The sequence below is a fragment of the Heterodontus francisci genome, chromosome 5, assembly GCF_036365525.1.
Source record: "Heterodontus francisci isolate sHetFra1 chromosome 5, sHetFra1.hap1, whole genome shotgun sequence".
NCBI lineage: Eukaryota > Metazoa > Chordata > Chondrichthyes > Heterodontiformes > Heterodontidae > Heterodontus > Heterodontus francisci.
In genome coordinates this window covers 174,468,306-174,486,794 of record NC_090375.1, presented here as the reverse complement: position 1 = coordinate 174,486,794, position 18,489 = coordinate 174,468,306, and the positions used below count along the sequence as shown (strand labels likewise).

At 46.0% G+C, this 18,489-nt stretch overlaps 1 protein-coding gene across 8 annotated transcripts in view; it reads right to left on the bottom strand.

Annotated features, from left to right (window-relative positions):
- LOC137370145 (sperm-associated antigen 1-like) overlaps nt 1-18,489 on the bottom strand; it is a 213,841-nt gene that overhangs the window by 47,412 nt on the left and 147,940 nt on the right. For all 8 annotated transcript variants that reach the window (XM_068032366.1, XM_068032362.1, XM_068032364.1 and 5 more), the window contains 2 exons: nt 9,284-9,410; nt 5,559-5,735 (listed from right to left, as the gene is read on the bottom strand). In XM_068032366.1, coding sequence (XP_067888467.1) covers nt 5,559-5,735; nt 9,284-9,410 — 304 coding nt within the window. The remainder of the gene's footprint in view (nt 1-5,558; nt 5,736-9,283; nt 9,411-18,489) is intronic.

Below are 18,489 nucleotides of genomic sequence, written 5' to 3'. Positions count from 1 at the left end.
TAACAGGGTTGTAGTGGTGGGTGATTTTAACTTCCCCTATATTGACTGGGACTCACTTAGTGCTAGGGGCTTGGATGGGGCAGAATTTGTAAGGAGCATCCAGGAGGGCTTCTTGAGACAATATGTAGATAGTCCAACTAGGGATGGGGCCGTACTGGACCTGGTATTGGGGAATGAGCCCGGCCAGGTGGTCAAAGTTTCAGTAGGGGAGCATTTTGGGAACAGTGACCATAATTCCGTAAGTTTTAAGGTACTTGTGGATAAGGATAAGAGTAGTCCTCGGGTGAAGGTGCTAAATTGGGGGAAGGCTAATTATAACAATATTAGGCAGGAACTGAAGAATTTAGATTGGGGGCGGTTGTTTGAGGGTAAACAACATCTGACATGTGGGAGTCTTTCAAACGTCAGTTGATTAGAATCCAGGACCAGCATGTTCCTGTGAGGAAGAAGGATAAGTTTGGCAAGTTTCGGGAACCTTGGAGAACGCGGGATATTGTGAGCCTTGTCAAAAAGAAAAAGGAAGCATTCGTAAGGGCTGGAAGGCTAGGAACAGACGAATCCCTTGAGGAATATAAAGACAGTAGGAAGGAACTTAAGCAAGGAGTCAGGAGGGCTAAAAGGGGTCATGAAAAGTCATTGGCAAACAGGATTAAGGAAAATCCCAAGGCTTTTTATACGTATATAAAGAGCAAGAGGGTAACTAGGGAAAGGGTTGGCCCACTCAAGGACAGAGAAGGGAATCTATGTGTGGAGCCAGAGGAAATGGGTGAGGTACTAAATGAATACTTTGCATCAGTATTCACCAAAGAGAAGGACGGTGGATGATGAGCCTAGGTAAGGGAGTGCAGATAGTCTCAGTCATCTCATTATCAAAAAGGAGGTGTTGGGTGTCTTGCAAAGCATTAAGGTAGATAAGTCCCCTGGGCCTGATGCGATCTACCCTAGAATACTGAGGGAGGCAAGGGAAGAAATTGCTGGGGCCTTGACAGAAATCTTTGCATCCTCATTGGCTACAGGTGAGGTCCCAGAGGACTGGAGAATAGCCAATGTTGTTCCTTTGTTTAAGAAGGGTGGCAAGGATAATCCAGGAAATTATAGGCCGGTGAGCCTTACGTCAGTGGTAGGGAAACTATTAGAGAGGATTCTTCGGGACAGGATTTACTCCCATTTGGAAACAAACGAACTTATTAGCGAGAGGCAGCATGGTTTTGTGAAGGGGAGGTTGTGTCTTACTAATTTGATTGAGTTTTTTGAGGAAGTGACGAAGATGATTGATGAGGGAAGGGCGGTGGATGTTGTCTATATGGACTTTAGTAAAGCCTTTGACAAGGTCCCGCATGGCAGACTCGTACAAAAGGTGAAGTCACACGGGATCAGAGGTGAGCTGGCAAGATGGATACAGAACTGGCTCGGTCATAGAAGACAGAGGGTAGCATGGAAGGGTGCTTTTCTGAATGGAGGGATGTGACTAGTGGTGTTCCGCAGGGATCAGTGCTGGGACCTTTGCTGTTTGTAGTATATATAAATGTTTTGGAGGAAAATGTAGCTGGTCTGATTAGTAAGTTTGTGGACGACACAAAGGTTGGTGGAGTTGCGGATAGTGATGAGGATTGTCAGAGGATACAGCAGGATATAGATCGGTTGGAGACTTGAGCGGAGAAATGGCAGATGGAGTTTAATCCGGACAAATGTGAGGTAATGCATTTTGGAAGGTCTAATGCAGGTGAGAAGTATACAGTAAATGGCAGAACCCTTAGGAATATTGACAGGCAGAGAGATCTGGGCGTACAGGTCCACAGGTCACTGAAAGTGGCAACGCAGGTGGATAAGGTAGTCAAGAAGGCATACGGCATGCTTGCCTTCATCGGTCAGGGCATAGAGTAAAAATTGGCAAGTCATGCTGCAGCTGTACAGAACTTTAGTTAGGCCACACTTAGAATATTGCGTTCAATTCTGGTCGCCACACTACCAGAAGGACATGGAGGCTTTGGAGAGGGTACAGAAGAGGTTTACCAGGATGTTGCCTGGTCTGGAGGGCATTAGCTATGAGGAAAGGTTGGATAAACTCGGATTGTTTTCACTGGAACGACGGAGATGGAGGGGTGACATGATAGAGGTTTACAAAGTTATGAGCGGCATGGACAGAGTGGATAGTCAGAAGCTTTTTCCCAGGGTGGAAGAGTCAGTTACTAGGGGACATAGGTTTAAGATGCGAGGGGCAAAGTTTAGAGGGGATGTGTGAGGCAAGTTCTTTACACAGAGGGTGGTGAGTGCCTGGAACTTGCTGCCGGGGGAGATGGTGGAAGCAGGTACGATAGCGACGTTTTAGAGGCATCTTGACAAATACATGAATAGGATGGGAATAGAGGGATACGGTCCCCGGAAGTGCAGAAGGTTTTAGTTTAGGCAGGCATCAAGATCGGCGCAGGCTTGGAGGGCCGAATGGCCTGTTCCTGTGCTGTACTGTGCTTTGTAATGCCATTGAATGTAAAGGGGAGATGGTTAGATTCTCTCTTGTTGGAGACGGCCATCACCTGGCACTTGTATGGCACGAATGTTACTTGACACTTATCAGCCCAAGCCTGGATATTGTCCAGGTCTTGTTGCATTTCTACATGGACTGCTTCAGTATCTGAGGAGTCGTGAAAGGTGCTGAACATTGTGCAATCATCAGTAAACATCCCCAATTCTGACCTTATGATTGAAGGAAGTTCATTGGTGAAGCAGCTGAAGATGGTTGAGCCTAGGACACTACCCTGAGGAACTCCTGCACTAACCTCTGCATAAATGGGGCATTTTCAAGTTGACAGGCAGTAAATAGTGGAGTGTCGCAAGGAACAGGGCTGGCGCCTCAGCTATTTACAATCTATATTAATGACTTAGATGAAGAGACAGAGAGTAATGTATCTAAGTTTGCTGATGATACAAAGGTACGTGGAAAGCTAAGTAAGCTATGGGGAGGATACAGAGAGGCTGCAAACGGATATAGACATGCTGTGAGTGGGCAACTAGATGGCAGATGGAGTATAATGTAGGGAAGTGTGAAGTTATTTTCTTTGGTTGTAAGAATAGAAAAGCAGAATATTTTTTAACAGGTGCGAAACTCTTTAGTGTTGATGTTCAAAGCGACTTGAGTGTGCTTGTACAAGCAATGCAGAAAGTTAGTATGCGGGTACAGCAAGCAATTAGGAAGGCAAATGGCATGTTGGCCTTTATTGCAAGGGGATTAGAGTACAGGAATAAAGAAATCTTGCTGCAATTGTACAGGGTTTTGGTGAGATCACATCTGGAGTAATGTGTGCAGTTTTGGTTTCCACAATTAAGAAAGGACATACTTACATTGGAGGTGGTACAGCAAAGGTTCACTGAATTGTTCCCTGAGATAAGGGGGCTGTCTTGTGACGAGAGGCTAAGTAAATTGGGTCTATATTCTCTGGAGTTTAGAAGATTGAGAGGAGCTCTCAATGAAATGTACAAGATTCTGAAGGGGTTGGATAAGGTGGACTCAGAGATTGCTTCCGCTCATTGGGAAATCTAAAACATGGGGCACAGTCTTAGGATAAGGGGCTGAACATTTAGGACTGAGGTGAGGAGAAATTACTTCACTCAAAGGGTTGTGAATCTTTGGAATTCTCTACCCCAGAGGGTTGTGGATGCTCCATCGTTGAACACATCTAAGGCTAGGATAGACAAAGATTTTTGGTCTCAGACAATCAAGTAATATGGCGAGCGGGCAAAAAAGTGGAGTTGAAGCCTAGAATCAGCCATGACTGTATTAAATGATGGAGCAGGCCTGATGGGCCAAATGGTCTACTCCTGCACCTATTTCTTGTGTTCAACCGAAATTTATGGAATGTGGAGGAGAGGATGTCAGCAAGGAAAGTGTTGGTAATTTTGGCCTGGACTTTAGCCCAGACGTGTGATCCGTGCCGTGGCAAGGGTGAGTGGTGAAACAGTTTTGAGATCAGAAAACCAGGAAGAACAGGTTTCCCAAAGGTACATCAGTTTTTAACTGCAGAGCTTTTTAAAATTTATTTTCCTGTCAGTTTCCCACCCAGTCAGTCTGACTGTTAGGCTGATAGCCTGTCAGGCAGCAAAGCCTGCAGTACAAGGCCGCACCTGAAGAGAACAGATAGGTCTAGTTGGTGGGGGGCGGGGGGGTGGGGTGGGGGAGGTGGTGGTAGCTGTTCAATGGTGGTGGGAGGGGGCGGGTTCCGATAGTTGATGGGTGGGGGTGAGCAGACAGATCGCTGCGGGTGGGGGGAGAAGGGGGCATGGAGAGAGATTATTGGGTACCTTGTTGTAATTGGAGGAAGCACTCCTGCTCAATTTGGCCTATAAGCCACTTACCTCATGATGCGACCCTTCTCGCCTCCTTTTTACTTGCCAGGTTTCCCAAGGTTTTGTTAAAAATAGAATGACCGTTAAAATGAAGGCACGCAGCCTTGTTATAATATTTAAACGAACAACCCACTAGCTGATTGATTGCCTGGCGGAAGTGGGCGGGTTGCGTTCCTGTTACAGATTTTTTTGAATTTTAACCTCAATCCACCTGTTTTTGGGAGCTAAGATTCAGCCCTTCAAGTCTGGAACTGACAAAGGTGTATATATAAGATTTTCAGCAGTGGATAGATGTTGGCAGTGTTGAGGATGTGAAAGTAAGCAGTCTTTGTCATTCACACAGGATATGTGCTCTGAAACTCAACTCAGAATTGAAAAGGAAACCAAAGTTGCAAATAGCTTGGTACAAACTGAGATGACCAGAGCGGGCAATGGAATCAGTAGCAACTTTGTGATATACCCTGAAAATAGCAGCTTCAGTTTTTCCAATGTTGAGCTGGAGAAACTAATGACTCATCCAAGATTGGATGTCGGTCAAGCAGTCTGACAACACAGAAGTAGGAAGCCGTTGAGGGAATTAGAGGCTACGGAGAGGTAAGCTGAGCTTCATTAGTGTGCATGTGGAAACTGACCTAATATCTTGGCATTTGTCAAACACATAAAAGCTGCTTTTATATTAGAGTTGAAGCTGCAATCAGTGCTTCCAGTTGGGAGCACATCATGAGAAACTGCAGCAGTGCAGCCTGTGATTTTTCTGTCTGTTAATTTTACTGGGTGGAAAATTACAAGCTGTGTTACCACAAATTTTCCATGATGGTAGTGTGGGATTGCAGAATCAGATTTAGTAGGATGTTAGGGTAGTAAAGCCAAGTCATCCTAGCCATTGGCCTTAAATAACCTGCAAGTTTACTTGGATGTTGCTGCCTGCTGTGCAATGCCCATACGCTAAGAGCTAGTGACCTACATCCTTCCACTAGCTGCTAGAGTGTCAACTTGGCTCATTTGGTAGCCCTCTCATGCTCAAGCCAATTTCATGCTAACCAGGATGGTTTGGAAGCTATTTAGTGCAAAAATGTCTGTCTCCTGACTGCCAAGTTCACTAAAGCCATGAAGAATTTGAGATTTCCCCCAAGTAGCTGTTTCACACCAGTCTAGTGCAATGTAAGTCCACCTGAATCAGTTAAACATTGTCAAGTGATTTAGAATAAAACACATACCTCCTCTATCTGGATATTTTTTCTCTGTTTTTCTTGATTACTGGTCTTGTAGAGAGATTCTCCTTTTCCCCCCTCTTCCAAAAGTTCAGAAACTTCCAGCAATTCTTTCTGAGCCTCAGCAACATTCGAATCAAGCTTCAGTATTTTGTTGAGATCTTCAATACTAGATGTGTAGCACTGGAAAAAAAATACTTTTACAGAATAGAAATGTGTGCTAAAGGGTATTGTAGTAAACTATAAATGTACTTTCAATGGATAAATCTTTTTTATGCTCACCACAGGAATCTCAAACTGCTTTTACATTGGTGTCATTTTAATTCAGGTTCCAGGAATTTGATGTACATGAGCCAGCTCTCTGCATATACATGTGGCAGAATTATGTTTAAGGCCCTGATTTTAACTCCCTCTGCTTGGTGGAAACTGGGCTGGGGCAGTTAAAATGATGACTGTCATTTAGCTCCCTCTGATTTTGTTGTCCCATGATGTTTACCTGCTCTTTTCAGCAGGTGAGCAAGATACCTGGAGGAAAGCACTGAGGTCATATTCAACGTTCCCTCTAAGCTGCACAGCCGCACAGCAATCCAAAAGTTTCCATGCAGGCCGAGCACAAGTGGGCCCTTTTAAGCTACCGTGTGTGCGTGATCATGCAAAAAAATTTAAAGGGAATACACAAAAAAATTTGAAGGGCTCACACACTTACACAAATCTGCTGTGCACTAGAAAAAAATTTAGAGGGTGCGTTGGTCATGTTTAAATATGCAAATTGAGGTTTAGTTGGAGGGCTGAGTGGGGCGCAGTGATGGCTTGCTTCCCTGTCAGGAAGGACGTGGAGGCTTTGGAGAGGGTACAGAGGAGGTTTACCAGGATGTTGCCTGGTCTGGAGGGCATTAGCTATGAGGAGAGGTTGGATAAACTTGGAATGTTTTCACTGGAACGACGGAGGTGGAGGGGCAACATGATAGAGGTTTACAAAGTTATCAGCGGCATGGACAGAGTGGATAGTCAGAAGCTGGTTCCCAGGGTGGAAGAGTCAGTTACTAGGGGACATAGGTTTAAGGTGCAAGGGGCAAAGTTTAGAGGGGATGTGCGAGGCAAGGTTTTTACACAGAGGGTGGTGAGTGCCTGGAACTTGCTGCCAGGGGAGGTGGTGGAAGCAGATACGATAGCGACGTTTAAGAGACATCTTGACAAATATATGAATAGGAAGGGAATAGAGGGATATGGGCCCCGGAAGTGCAGAAGGTGTTAGTTTAGGCAGGCATCAAGATCGGCGCAGGCTTGGAGGGCCGAATGGCCTGTTCCTGTGCTGTACTGTTCTTTGTTCTATTGCCGGAATGTCGTCAGGGCCCATAGCCTTTGCAGTATCCAGTGCCTTCAGTCGTTCTTGATATCACATGGAGTGAATCGAATTGGCTGAGGACTGGCATCTGTGATGCTGGGGACTTCAGGAGGAGGCCGAGATGGATGATCAATGCGGCACTTAGGCTGAAGATTGTTGCAAATGCTTCAGCCTTATCTTTTGCACTGATGTGCTGGGCTCCCCCATCATTGAGGATGGGGATATTTGTACAGCCACCTCCTCCAGTTAGTTGTTTAATTGTCCACCACCATTCACGACTGGATGTGGTGGGTCTGCAGAGCTTAGATCTGTTTCGTTGGTTATGGGATCGCTTAGCTCTGTCTATTGCATGCTGCTTACACTGTTTGGCATGCAAGTAGTCCTGGGTTGTAGCTTCACCAGGTTGACACCTCATTTTGAGGTATGCCTGGTGCTGCTTCTGGCATGCCCTCCTGCACTCTTCATTGAACCTGCCTGATTATCTTTTACCGGTTTAAGTCCTTTCTACAGTCTTGCACTTTCTTTCTGCTAGGATTGTGGTCTCAGCTTAGTTCAGGTACAGCTCATTCCTGTCCAAGTATTGGTGCCAATGTCTCATGAAATAGAACCCCTCCTTCCCACACCAATCTTTACATTTACTTTCCTAATCCATTTGTCCTTATGCCCATTAGCATGTGGCTCAGGTAGTAATCTGGAGATTATCACCCTCTACTACTGAAACTACACACCATCCAATATCTAATATTAATATAATTATACAAAGCCAAGGTTAGCTTACTGTTTCACTGCGATCCATGTGGATGATCCCTCCTATTATAAGAAAATGATTAATCTCTGATAGATGCTTAACAATTGCAATTGATGTTTTTACATTGTGCCTGCTTTCCAGAATGTACGATAGTGGACTCAGAACAGAGGGGAAATGAGAGTGTGGAAAATAGATAGAATCAATGGATTTTGGAAAAAAGAGGGGTGATGTGAATAAGGAACTTTAAATTGATGGGATGTTGCTAGGAGCATTCTGAATGAGCTGTAATTGGTGAAGGATGGCGAGGAGAGCAATGAAAATGTCACACCAAAATGACAAAAGAATTTCAGCAGCAGTGGCAGATGTTGTGGTGATGGAAGAAAACAATCTTGATAATAGAATGGATGTGAGGGAAGAAGTTCAAGGATGAGACTTCAGAAGTCTCAAGGTCAAACGTGATGAAATTGAGGGATGGCCATGTGTCGGTGAGGGACTCAATATAGAGGGTGCAGGGAAATGCAGTGAGCATGGGAACAAAGTTGTTGAAGGCGGAGTTTAATTGAGTCATCAGGAATTGTGAATTCATTGGTACAAAGTTCAAAGTCACATAGGACATGCATGGAATACATTCAAATTACTAGCAACTAAAGTTGAGCATGGATGGGAATAAATAGGTTTTAGGCATATTGCAATTTCTAATTATATGGATGTTTAGATAGCCTTACAGCTCAGAGTACTGACATTTGGATAAGAGATGCTGTATAGTGCAGCCTTCAGTCTGGCCATTGAGAACATAGTTCTAACCAGTGGTGCTCCAAGGATTAATGTGCAATCAAATAATTTAAATGCACCACTCCTCTGCCAAATAAGGGAACCGATTATGCACTGGATGGCACTTCCCGTAACTATGAAGCCCCAATGCAACTCATAGAATCATAGGAAGTTTAAGGCACAGAAAGAGGCCACTTGGTCTATTGTGTCTGTGCTGGCCGAAAAACCACCCACCCAGTCGAATCCCACCTTCCAGCATTTGGTCCATTGCCCTGTAGATTATGGCACTTCAGGTGCATATCCAGACTCCTTTTGAATGAGTTGAGGGTTGCAACTGGTCTAAATGTAGCACATTGGGAATCTATGCACCAATAGTGTTCACAGCTCATTTAAGCTCCAGAAACTATATAATTAGGGTGGTTTCTCGTAATGTGGCTGGAGCACAGTGCTTGTTGCTCAACACCCATTAACAGATGGGTCTCCCAAGTCAATTATTTTTGCTCTCTGGGTGACCTCAAAGGCAACTTTGTCTCCCGTACTGTGTTCTTGCCCCCGTCCCTTCAGAAAGATTCTCTCTCCTTCAGACACTCGCAGTGCGTTAAGTGCTGCTGGTGCCCAGAATTCTGTCCCCATGAATATGGACCACTACCAGCATGTCATGTGCTTTGGGAATTTTTATTATAATGGTCTAACCTTGAATGAAGGGGCAAGGCCATTTTGTTACAGCACAGATGTTGCCAACGGTCCTGGTACAGCATAGCTAGAATCCCATGTACACCCCTGGATCTCCACACACCAGCACAACTATTATGTTACTAATGGATAAAATTCCAGTTTTCATTTGATGTGGTAATCCAAGTGCCTTACTTTTAATCCTCTGTAAGCTAGGGCTCTTCGGTAAAATGCTTTTATATTAGTGGGCTCCAGCTGCAGAGCTGTGTTACAATCTTCTTCAGCCTCCTTATATTGATTAAGTTTCAGATAACACAGTGCTCTGGGAAAAACATAAAGCAAAATAGATTAGTTTTTCTTTAAGAATGTCGTTTGTGACACGTCTTGACAAATTTTCAGGTCTACTTAGTTAATCGAAAAATTTCAAATATTGGGTGTGAAAAATCGTAAATATACATGTACACATGCCAGCACCTTCATAATGAAATTACAACTCTTGTGATGCAGATATTAACACAACTGACTCCGCCTTGCACACATACACACACATAACTCAGGTTCTGTACTTATTTTGAATCAATGAAACCTACCAATTCAGTATGAAATTACAGTAATTTATATTTCAACTAATGCAGTACCTTTATCGCAAAATAGGAGTGGAGTTTCAGTATTAAACACCTTACTGAAAGGGTACCCTGGTATGGTTTACTGGAGACCCCTAATGCTATATCACTGACTGACGAACTATCAATCTGCACCCATGATTCTTCATAAATGAGTTCTGTTCAGCTCAGTTGTGCAGTTGTGATGAAGTGTCCAACTGCATTGCAAAGGAAAAGGAGGAAAACTAGACAATTGAAAACACTCCGCATTTTTCTCTCCAATAGTTTCAAGGGATGTGGGCATCGCCAGCCAGGCCAGAATTTACTGCCCATCCTTAATTGCCCATGAGAAGGTGGTGGTGAGCTGCCTTCTTGAACCGCTCCAGTCCATGTGGGGTAGGTACACACACAGTGCTGTTAGGAAGGGAGTTTCAGGATTTTGACCCAGCGGCAGTGAAGGAATGGCGATATAGTTCCAAGTCAGGATGGTGTGTGGCTTGGAGGGGAAATTGCAGGTGCATCTGCTGCCCTTGTCCTTCTAGGTGGTAGAGGTCGCGTACTGCCAGAGTAGCCTTGGTGCGTTGCTGCAGTGCATCTTGTAGATGGTACACACTCCTGCCACTGTGCGTCGGTGGCGGAGGGACTGAATGTTTGTGGATTGGATGCCAATCAAGCGGGCTGCTTTGTCCTGGATGGCGTCAAGCTTCTTGAGTGTTGTTGGAGCTGCACCCATCCAGGCAGGTGGAGAGTATTCCATCACACTCCTGACTTGTGCCTTGTAGATGGTGGACAGGCTTTGGGGAGTCAGGAGGTGAGTTACTCGCCGCAGGATTCCTAGCCTCTGACCTGCTCCTGTAGCCACAGTATTTATATCGCTACTCCAGTTCAGTTTTTGGTCAATGGTAATCCCCAGGATGTTGATAGTGGGTGATTCAGCGATGGTAATGCTGATGAATGTCAAGGGGAGATGGTTAGATTCTCTCTTGTTGGAGATGTTCATTGGCTGGTACTGGTGTGGTGCGAATGTTACTTGCCACTTATCAGCCCAAGCCTCGATATTGTCCAGGTCTTGCTGCATTTCTATACGGACAGTTTCAGTATCTGAGGAGTCACAAATGGTGCTGAACATTGTGCAATCATTAGCAAACATCCCCACTTCTGACCTTTTGATTGAAGGAAGGTCATTGATGATACAGCTGGACAGCCTAGGACACTACCCTGAGGAACTCCTGCAGTGCTGTCCTGCAGCTGAAATGATTGACCTCCAACAACCACAACCATCTTCCTTTGCGCTAGGTACGACTTCCCCCTGATTCCCACTGACCTCTGTTTTGCTCGGGCTCCTTGATGCTATACTCGGTTAAATGCTGCCTTGATGTCAAGGCAGTCACTCTCACCTCATGTCTTGAGTTCAGCTCTTTTGTCCATGTTTGAACCAAGGCTGTAATGAGGTCAGGAACTGAATGGCCCTGGCGGAACCCAAACCGAGCGTCACTGAGCAGGTTATTGCTAAGCAAGTACCGCTTGATAGCACTGTCAATGACACCTTCCATCACTTTACTGATGATTGAGAGTAGACTGATGGGGCGGTAATTGGCGGGGTTGGATTTGTCCTGATTTTTGTGTGCAGGACATACCTGGGCAATTTTCCACATTGCCGGATAGATGCCAGTGTTGTACTGTAACAGTTTGGCTAGTGGCGCAGCAAGTTCTGGAGCACAGGTCTTCAGTATTATTGCTGGAATGTTGTCAGGGCATGTAGTCTTTGCAGTATTCACTGCCTTCAGTCGTTCTTGATATCACGCGGAGTGAACGAATTGGCTGAAGACTGGCATCTGTGATGCTGGGGACTTCAGGAAGAGGCCGAGATGGATCATCCACACGGCACTTCTGGCTGAAGATTGTTGCAAATGCTTCAGCCTTATCTTTTGCACTGATTTGCTGGGTTCCCCCATCATTGAAGATGGGGATATTTGTGGAGTCACCTCCTCCTGTTAGTTGTTTAATTGTCCACCACCATTCATGACTGGATGTGGCAGGACTGCAGAGTTTAGATCTGATCCATTGGTTGTGAGATCACTTAGCTCTGTCTATTGCATGCTGCTTATGTTGTTTGGCATGAAAGTAGTCCTGGGTTGTAGCTTCACCAGGTTGAAACCTCATTTTGAGGTATGCCTGGTGCTGCTCCTGTCATGTCCTTCTGCACTCTTCATTGAACCAGGGTTGATCCCCGGCTTGATGATAGTGGGAGATGTGCTGGGCCATGAGGTTACAGATTGTGGTTGAGTACAATTCTGCTGCTGCCGCTGATGGTCCACAGCGCCTCATGGATGCCCACTTTTGCACTGCTAGATCTATTTGAAATCAATCCCATTTAGCACGGTGATAGTGCCACACAACACAATGGAGGGTGTCCTCATAGTGAAGGTGGGTCTTCGTCTCCACAAGGACTAGTGGTCACTCCTTCCAATACTGTCATGGAAAGACGCATCTGTGTCAGGCAGATTGGTGAGGATGAGGTCAAGTATGTGTTTCCCTCACCACCTGCCACAGACCCAGTCTTGCAGCTATGCCCTTTAGGACTCGGCCAACTCAATCAGCAGTGGTGCTACCGAGCCACTCTTGGTGACGGACATTGAAGTCCCCCACCCAGAGTATATTCTATGCCCTTGCCACCCTCAGTGCTTCCTCTAAGTGGTGTTCAACATGGAGGAGTACTGATTCTTCAGCTGAGGGGTGGGGGGCGGTAGATGGTAATCAGCAGGAGGTTTCCTTGCCCATGTTTGACCTGATGCCATGAGACTTCATGGGGTCCGGAGCCGATGTCAAGGACGCCCAGTGCAACACCCTCCCAACTGTATACCACTGTGCCACCACCTCTGGTGGGTCTGTCCAGCAGGTAGGACAGGCCGTACCCGGAGATGGTGATGGTCGTGTCTGGGACATTGTAAGGTATGATTCAGTGAGTATGACTATGACAGGCTGTTGCTTGACTAGTCTGTGGGACAGTTCTCCCAACTTTGGCACAAGCCCCCAGATGTTAGTAAGGAGGACTTTGCAGGGTCGATAGGGCTGGGTTTGCCGTTGTTGTTTCCGGTGCCTAGGTCGATGCCGGGTGGTCCGTCCGGTTTCATTCCTTATTGACTTTTTAGCAGTTAGGTACAACTGAGTGGCTTGGTAGACCATTTCAGAGGGCATTTTAAGAGTCAACCACATTGCTGTGGGTCTGGAGTCACATGTAGGCCAGACCAGGTAAGGACAGCAGATTTCCTTCCCTAAAGGACATTAGCGAACCAGATGGATTTTTGCGACAATCGACAATGGTTTCATGGCCATCATTACACTAGCTTTTTTAATTCCAGATTTTTTTTTATTAATTGAATTTAAATTCCACCTTCTGCCATGGTGGGATTTGAATCCATGTCCCCAGAGGATTACCCTGGGTCTCTAGGTTACTAGTCCAGTGACAATAACATTACGCCACCACCTCTGATAGCCCGACAGCCCCAGAACTCTTGTTCTGAGTCTGGCCCCTCCCTTTGCCCCTCAATTGTTGGCACTGCCTTCAGCCATCTTGATCCTATGCTCTAAAATTATTTTCCTCTTTCCACTGCTTGTCCAACGCCCTATCCTTTAAGGCACTCCTTAAAATCTGCCTCTTTCATTAAGCTTTTGTTCACCCCTTCTAAAGGTTCCTCCTTTGACTTGACACCCACGTTTTGATCGTGGCTTTATGAAATGCCTCGGCATGACTTTCTATATGAAACAGCGCTATATACAGACTGAAGAGTGCCTGCAGAGACTCATCGACAGGTTTGCGGCTGCCTGCAATGAATTTGGCCTAACCATCAGCCTCAAGAAAACGAACATCATGGGACAGGACATCAGAAATGCCCCATCTATCAATATCGGCGATCACGCTCTTGAAGTGGTTCAAGAGTTCACCTACCTAGGCTCAACTATCACCAGTAATCTGTCTCTCGATGCAGAAATCAATAAGTGCATGGGAAAGGCTTCCACTGCTTTGTCCAGACTGGCCAAGAGAGTGTGGTAAAATGGCGCACTGACACAGAACACAAAAGTCCAAGTGTATCAAGCCTGTGTCCTCAGTACCTTGCTCTATGGCAGCGAGGCCTGGACAACGTATGTCAGCCAAGAGCAACGTCTCAATTCATTCCATCTTCGCTGCCTCCGGAGAATCCTTGGCATCAGGTGGCAGGACCGTATCTCCAACACAGAAGTCCTCGAGGCGGCCAACATCCCCAGCATATACACCCTACTAAGCCAGCGGCGCCTGAGATGGCTTGGCCATGTGAGCTGCATGGAAGATGGCAGGATCCCTAACGACACATTATACAGCGCGCTCGTCACTGGTACCAGACCCACCGGCCGTCCATGGCTCCGCTTTAAAGATGTCTACAAACGCGACATGAAGTCCTGTGACATTGATCACAAGTCGTGGGAGTCAGTTGCCAGCGATCGCCAGAGCTGGCGGGCAACCATAAAGGCGGGGCTAAAGCGTGGCGAGTTGAAGAGACTTAGCAGTTGGCAGGAAAAAAGACAGAAGCGAAAGGAGAGAGCCAACTGTGTAACAGCCCTGACAACCAATTTTATCTGCGGCACCTGTGGAAGAGTCTGTCACTCTAGAATTAGCCTTTATAGCCACTCCAGGCGCCGCTCCACAAACCATTGACCACCTCCAGGAGCTTACCCATTGTCTCTTGAGACCAGGAGGCCAAAGAAGAAGAAAAAAATTCAAGCTGTTGTTGTAAGGTTTAGTATCAACTAAATGCTCCAAACTTAGTTCAAAATAAAACACATTTTGCACCACATTCTTACGCAACTGCAGCATATAAATACTGGAGGAGTGGGCCCCATTGTTTTGAAGCACCAAAGTGAAGTGCCATGGAGTGGATTGGCTCAATCCTTCTACCCTGCTACATTCCCGATCTCATTTGTGCTGAACATCACTGAATGGAGACTAATGCATCCTCAGGGAGTGAGGTGAAAATGAAGATAGGAAGAGTCACTGCTGGGCTGGCATAGTATACTTCCAAGTACAGCAGCACCACAAGAGGCCTGGAGCATGACACCTGCATTGCCTAAAGAGTCTCGAAGGCACTTTTCCAATGCGACAAACCTGGCTTATATTTCCAGAGTTTATCGAAATATGACTTGGGGAAAATACATGCATACAGGATTGTTCTGACGACTCACCCATTTATTGGGGATGCCTTGGAATAGCTGCTGCTGGAAGCACAGAAAAGGAGCATGATTCTTATTGGAGAAGAGGGAGAGTCTTCTTGTGAAAACAAAATTGCAAACTGCATGGATAAACAGAGCAAATGAGGAAGATGTTTTCTGCTATCAGAAAGAGTACCAATGTAAACGTACCCATCTTTTTACACAGTATTACACTTCAGGCATAAAACGCATGACACAATTCACAGATATAGATGAGAATGCTAGCACTTGATAAGGGTTTTGTGCCCTGTCTACTTGATGTCTCCTTTCCATAATGAAAGCGGTAAAGGTGGTGTGCCTTGCAGACACTGCATCAGTCAAGTGCTTGATTTGGCAGATGGTCCTTGGGGCAGCTTGGAAGGACAGGTGGTATTAATGTTTAGCACTTTCATTGCATTTACAACTAATAGAAGGGCCATTCCTGTTTTAGAAATTCCATGGTGGAGGTGTAGATGACATGTGTTCTGTTACGACCAGGTGACAAAGAGGTCCAGGGTTCCCTTTCAGCCTTTACCTGGTCTTACAGCAACAGGGTTTAATTTTAAACATACTGTGTTTTTAGCTCCCTCTTGGTGAATCCTTGTTCACCAAGGATTGCTTTCCAATTATAAGGTAAAGAAACAAGCTTCAAACAGGCTTTCTTAGGTTTAAAGAAGAAAGGTGAAATTTTATTAAAGTTAAACTCTAATTCGGTTGACACCTACGGATACACGACGTGCCCACGCTAGCATGCATACGGGATACACGCATGCAAATAGAGACAGAAAAGAGCAGAAGAATCACTAAAGTGGAAAGATTTGAGGCAATATCTGAAGGGTTTCCTCTGGGTGCTCCGGTTTCCTCCCACATGCCAAAGACTTGCAGGTTGATAGGTAAATTGGCCATTAGAAATTGCCCCTAGTATAGGTAGGTGGTAGGGAAAATATAGGGACAGGTGGGGATGTGGTAGGAATATGGGATTAGTGTAGGATTAGTATAAATGGGTGGTTGATGGTCGGCACAGACTCGGTGGGCCGAAGGGCCTGTTTCAGTGCTGTATCTCTAAACTAAACTAAAAGTTGTTGTTACGGTTCTTCGAGCTCACTGTAGAGTCCTTTTGTAGGTAGATCTTGCTTTTCATTGGGGCCCAGTATTCTTCTTAAACCTTGTTCACTGTAGAAGATTTTTCTCTCTTGGGGTTCATGTGTCTTCAGTCGGTTTTTGGAGTTCAGTGAGAAAGAGATGGGGGCAGATAGGAGAGGCTGTGGCGGGGCTGACAGGAGAGGTTGGGGCGAGCCAGCCAGAAGAGGTCTTTTTCAATCCAGGAGCAAAGAGTTTTCTGCCAGTTCAAACACTGTCTCTACAATTTAAAACTCCCTAAATTGGCCAGCAGGGTAGTCATGTGACTGACTGGTTTGACCAGGTTTGTTCTGTGTATTGTATTGGAGCAGGGGATAGCTCCTTTGTTCCAAGCACTGTCTGTTAATATGCAAAAATATCTTTCCAGCCTGACAACTCTCTGCAACAGGCCTTTTCTTATTCCCAGCAACAATTTGAAATTTAATGTCCATGTAGCAAAATTAATATGCCTCATTCTTGGCAGGTGGGGGCCTGTATGACACGTCCACACCCGGGGGAATGAAATGCGATTTGAAAAAAGGCGCAATTCATCAAAAGGGTTGAGAGAAAATATATGATACAGAAAAACATGCATTTCTCTCATTCATTCATAAATCCTAAAGCTTGTTAAAACTGTCTTTTCTTGGTGCCAGTGCTGCTTTAATTTCCCCTTTTTGGCATCTCTAACCATGTGGTTCTTTGGGGAAGTTTTCTTCAGTTTGCCCATTTCCATGGCTGCTTTGGGTCTTTGTTCCTGCTGAGGTCTGCCAAGGGTGGGGGGGGGGTGGTTACATTTAATAAGCCCCAAGTTGGAGTTTTTTCCAAGAGAGTCAGTCATGGGCGGGTCTATCCTGAACTCTTTTTCAGTGTTTTGCTGAGTCATGCAACTTCAGGGGATGGGTGGTTCCCTTTTCCTCTGACTGTGGGGGAGGATCCTTTGTTAATCTCCCCTTTGTTCTCTGGGACACTCTTACCTGCAGGTATTTGTGCAGACTCTACTGAACTCTCCTGTGGCACCTCGACGACGTGAGGCATCACCCTCATGGTTTCTTTGTCCCCTAGAGGTCTTTCTTTGTCTCTGCAGTTTCTTGTAAATGCTGTTAGCAACCCTGGTGGGGTGCTTCTAGAGTCTGCATTTACATAGGAGGATGTGGGGTCTAACTTTTCACATTTTTCGGGGTTGGCTGACCTGACAGTAGGGGTTTTCATCCGGGATTCCTCCCGGACTTCCTTTAACCTGCCCTCTTGGCCACGTTTTCCCCTTCCCTTTCTAAACTTTTGCCAGCCTTGTGCCTGCCTGTCCCTTTTTATTCTTGGTGGGGGGTCTCTTACAGTTCACCAGCCCTCTGCTGGAGGGTCCTCCTAACACTGGCACAGGACTTAGGGGTGCAGGTTTCACTGTAGATTGGGGTTTCTCCTCAACCTGGCACATGTGGGAACTCCTATAGTACTCCACCACATCTTTCTGGAGTTCTGGCCAGTCAAACTGCTGTCTTATGCGGGCTTTCGTCTTTCGTATACCGGCATGTACAGCCACTGTAGTCTCGTGGGCCCTTCTTAATATTTCTCTCCCGTATTCCTGTGGCACCACTAACTGGTGAACTGCTGTACACTCCTTGCTCTCAGGTCTGTGAGGAGAACTCCATTTCCTCATCAGTACCTCATTTTTTAAATAATAGCAATCAGGAACTCCCTCTGCTTCACTTTCAGACTGGGCAGCCTGTGCTGCCACAATACTGGGTTGGCTCGCTGATATTCACCCAGGGAAAATCCATTTAGTTCATTCCCTGGGTCTCCTAACTTTCCAAAGAAAGTCACGGACAGGCAGACCTCATGGTCATCTGGGGGAGCTGGTTTGATTCTGGCCTGATCCACTACACATTCAGGAAAACTGCAGGGTGTCCGTCTCCTGCCACGGCCCTGTCTCTCTGACCTCCTGCGGTCTTTCTTTCACTACTGGGGGGGCTACCACCGCCAGATCATTACCTAGGATCAGGTCAACCCCGTCCACAGGCAAACTAGGGAAAATCCCTAAGCTCACCGGTCCCGAAACTAGGTCACACTCCAGGTGCACAGGTACAGGCATACACTGCCCTCAAATACCATTCACCACCATTTGGTGTTCCCTGCACTCTCTGGGGGAAACGTAGGGACTTTTCCCAGTAAAGGGATTTAGTGGCCCCTGTGTCCCTGCGAATCACTATGGGCTTGCTTGCCCCAATCGAGGGGCAAGGGGTTACATTCCCTTCAGACACAAAACACTGATAACCTTCAGGAATCCTATTAAATTTTCCTGCACTTGCAGCCATAGCTTCCTGGGTCTCATTCTTAACACAGTTAAAGCCACAGCTTGTTCTGCTGTGCTTTCCATCAGGTTCACTTCTTCACTGAGCGGGTGTGCCCTGATTAACCCTACTGTTTTTCGCTTTAGTTTCCAGCAGTCACTTTTAAATGCCC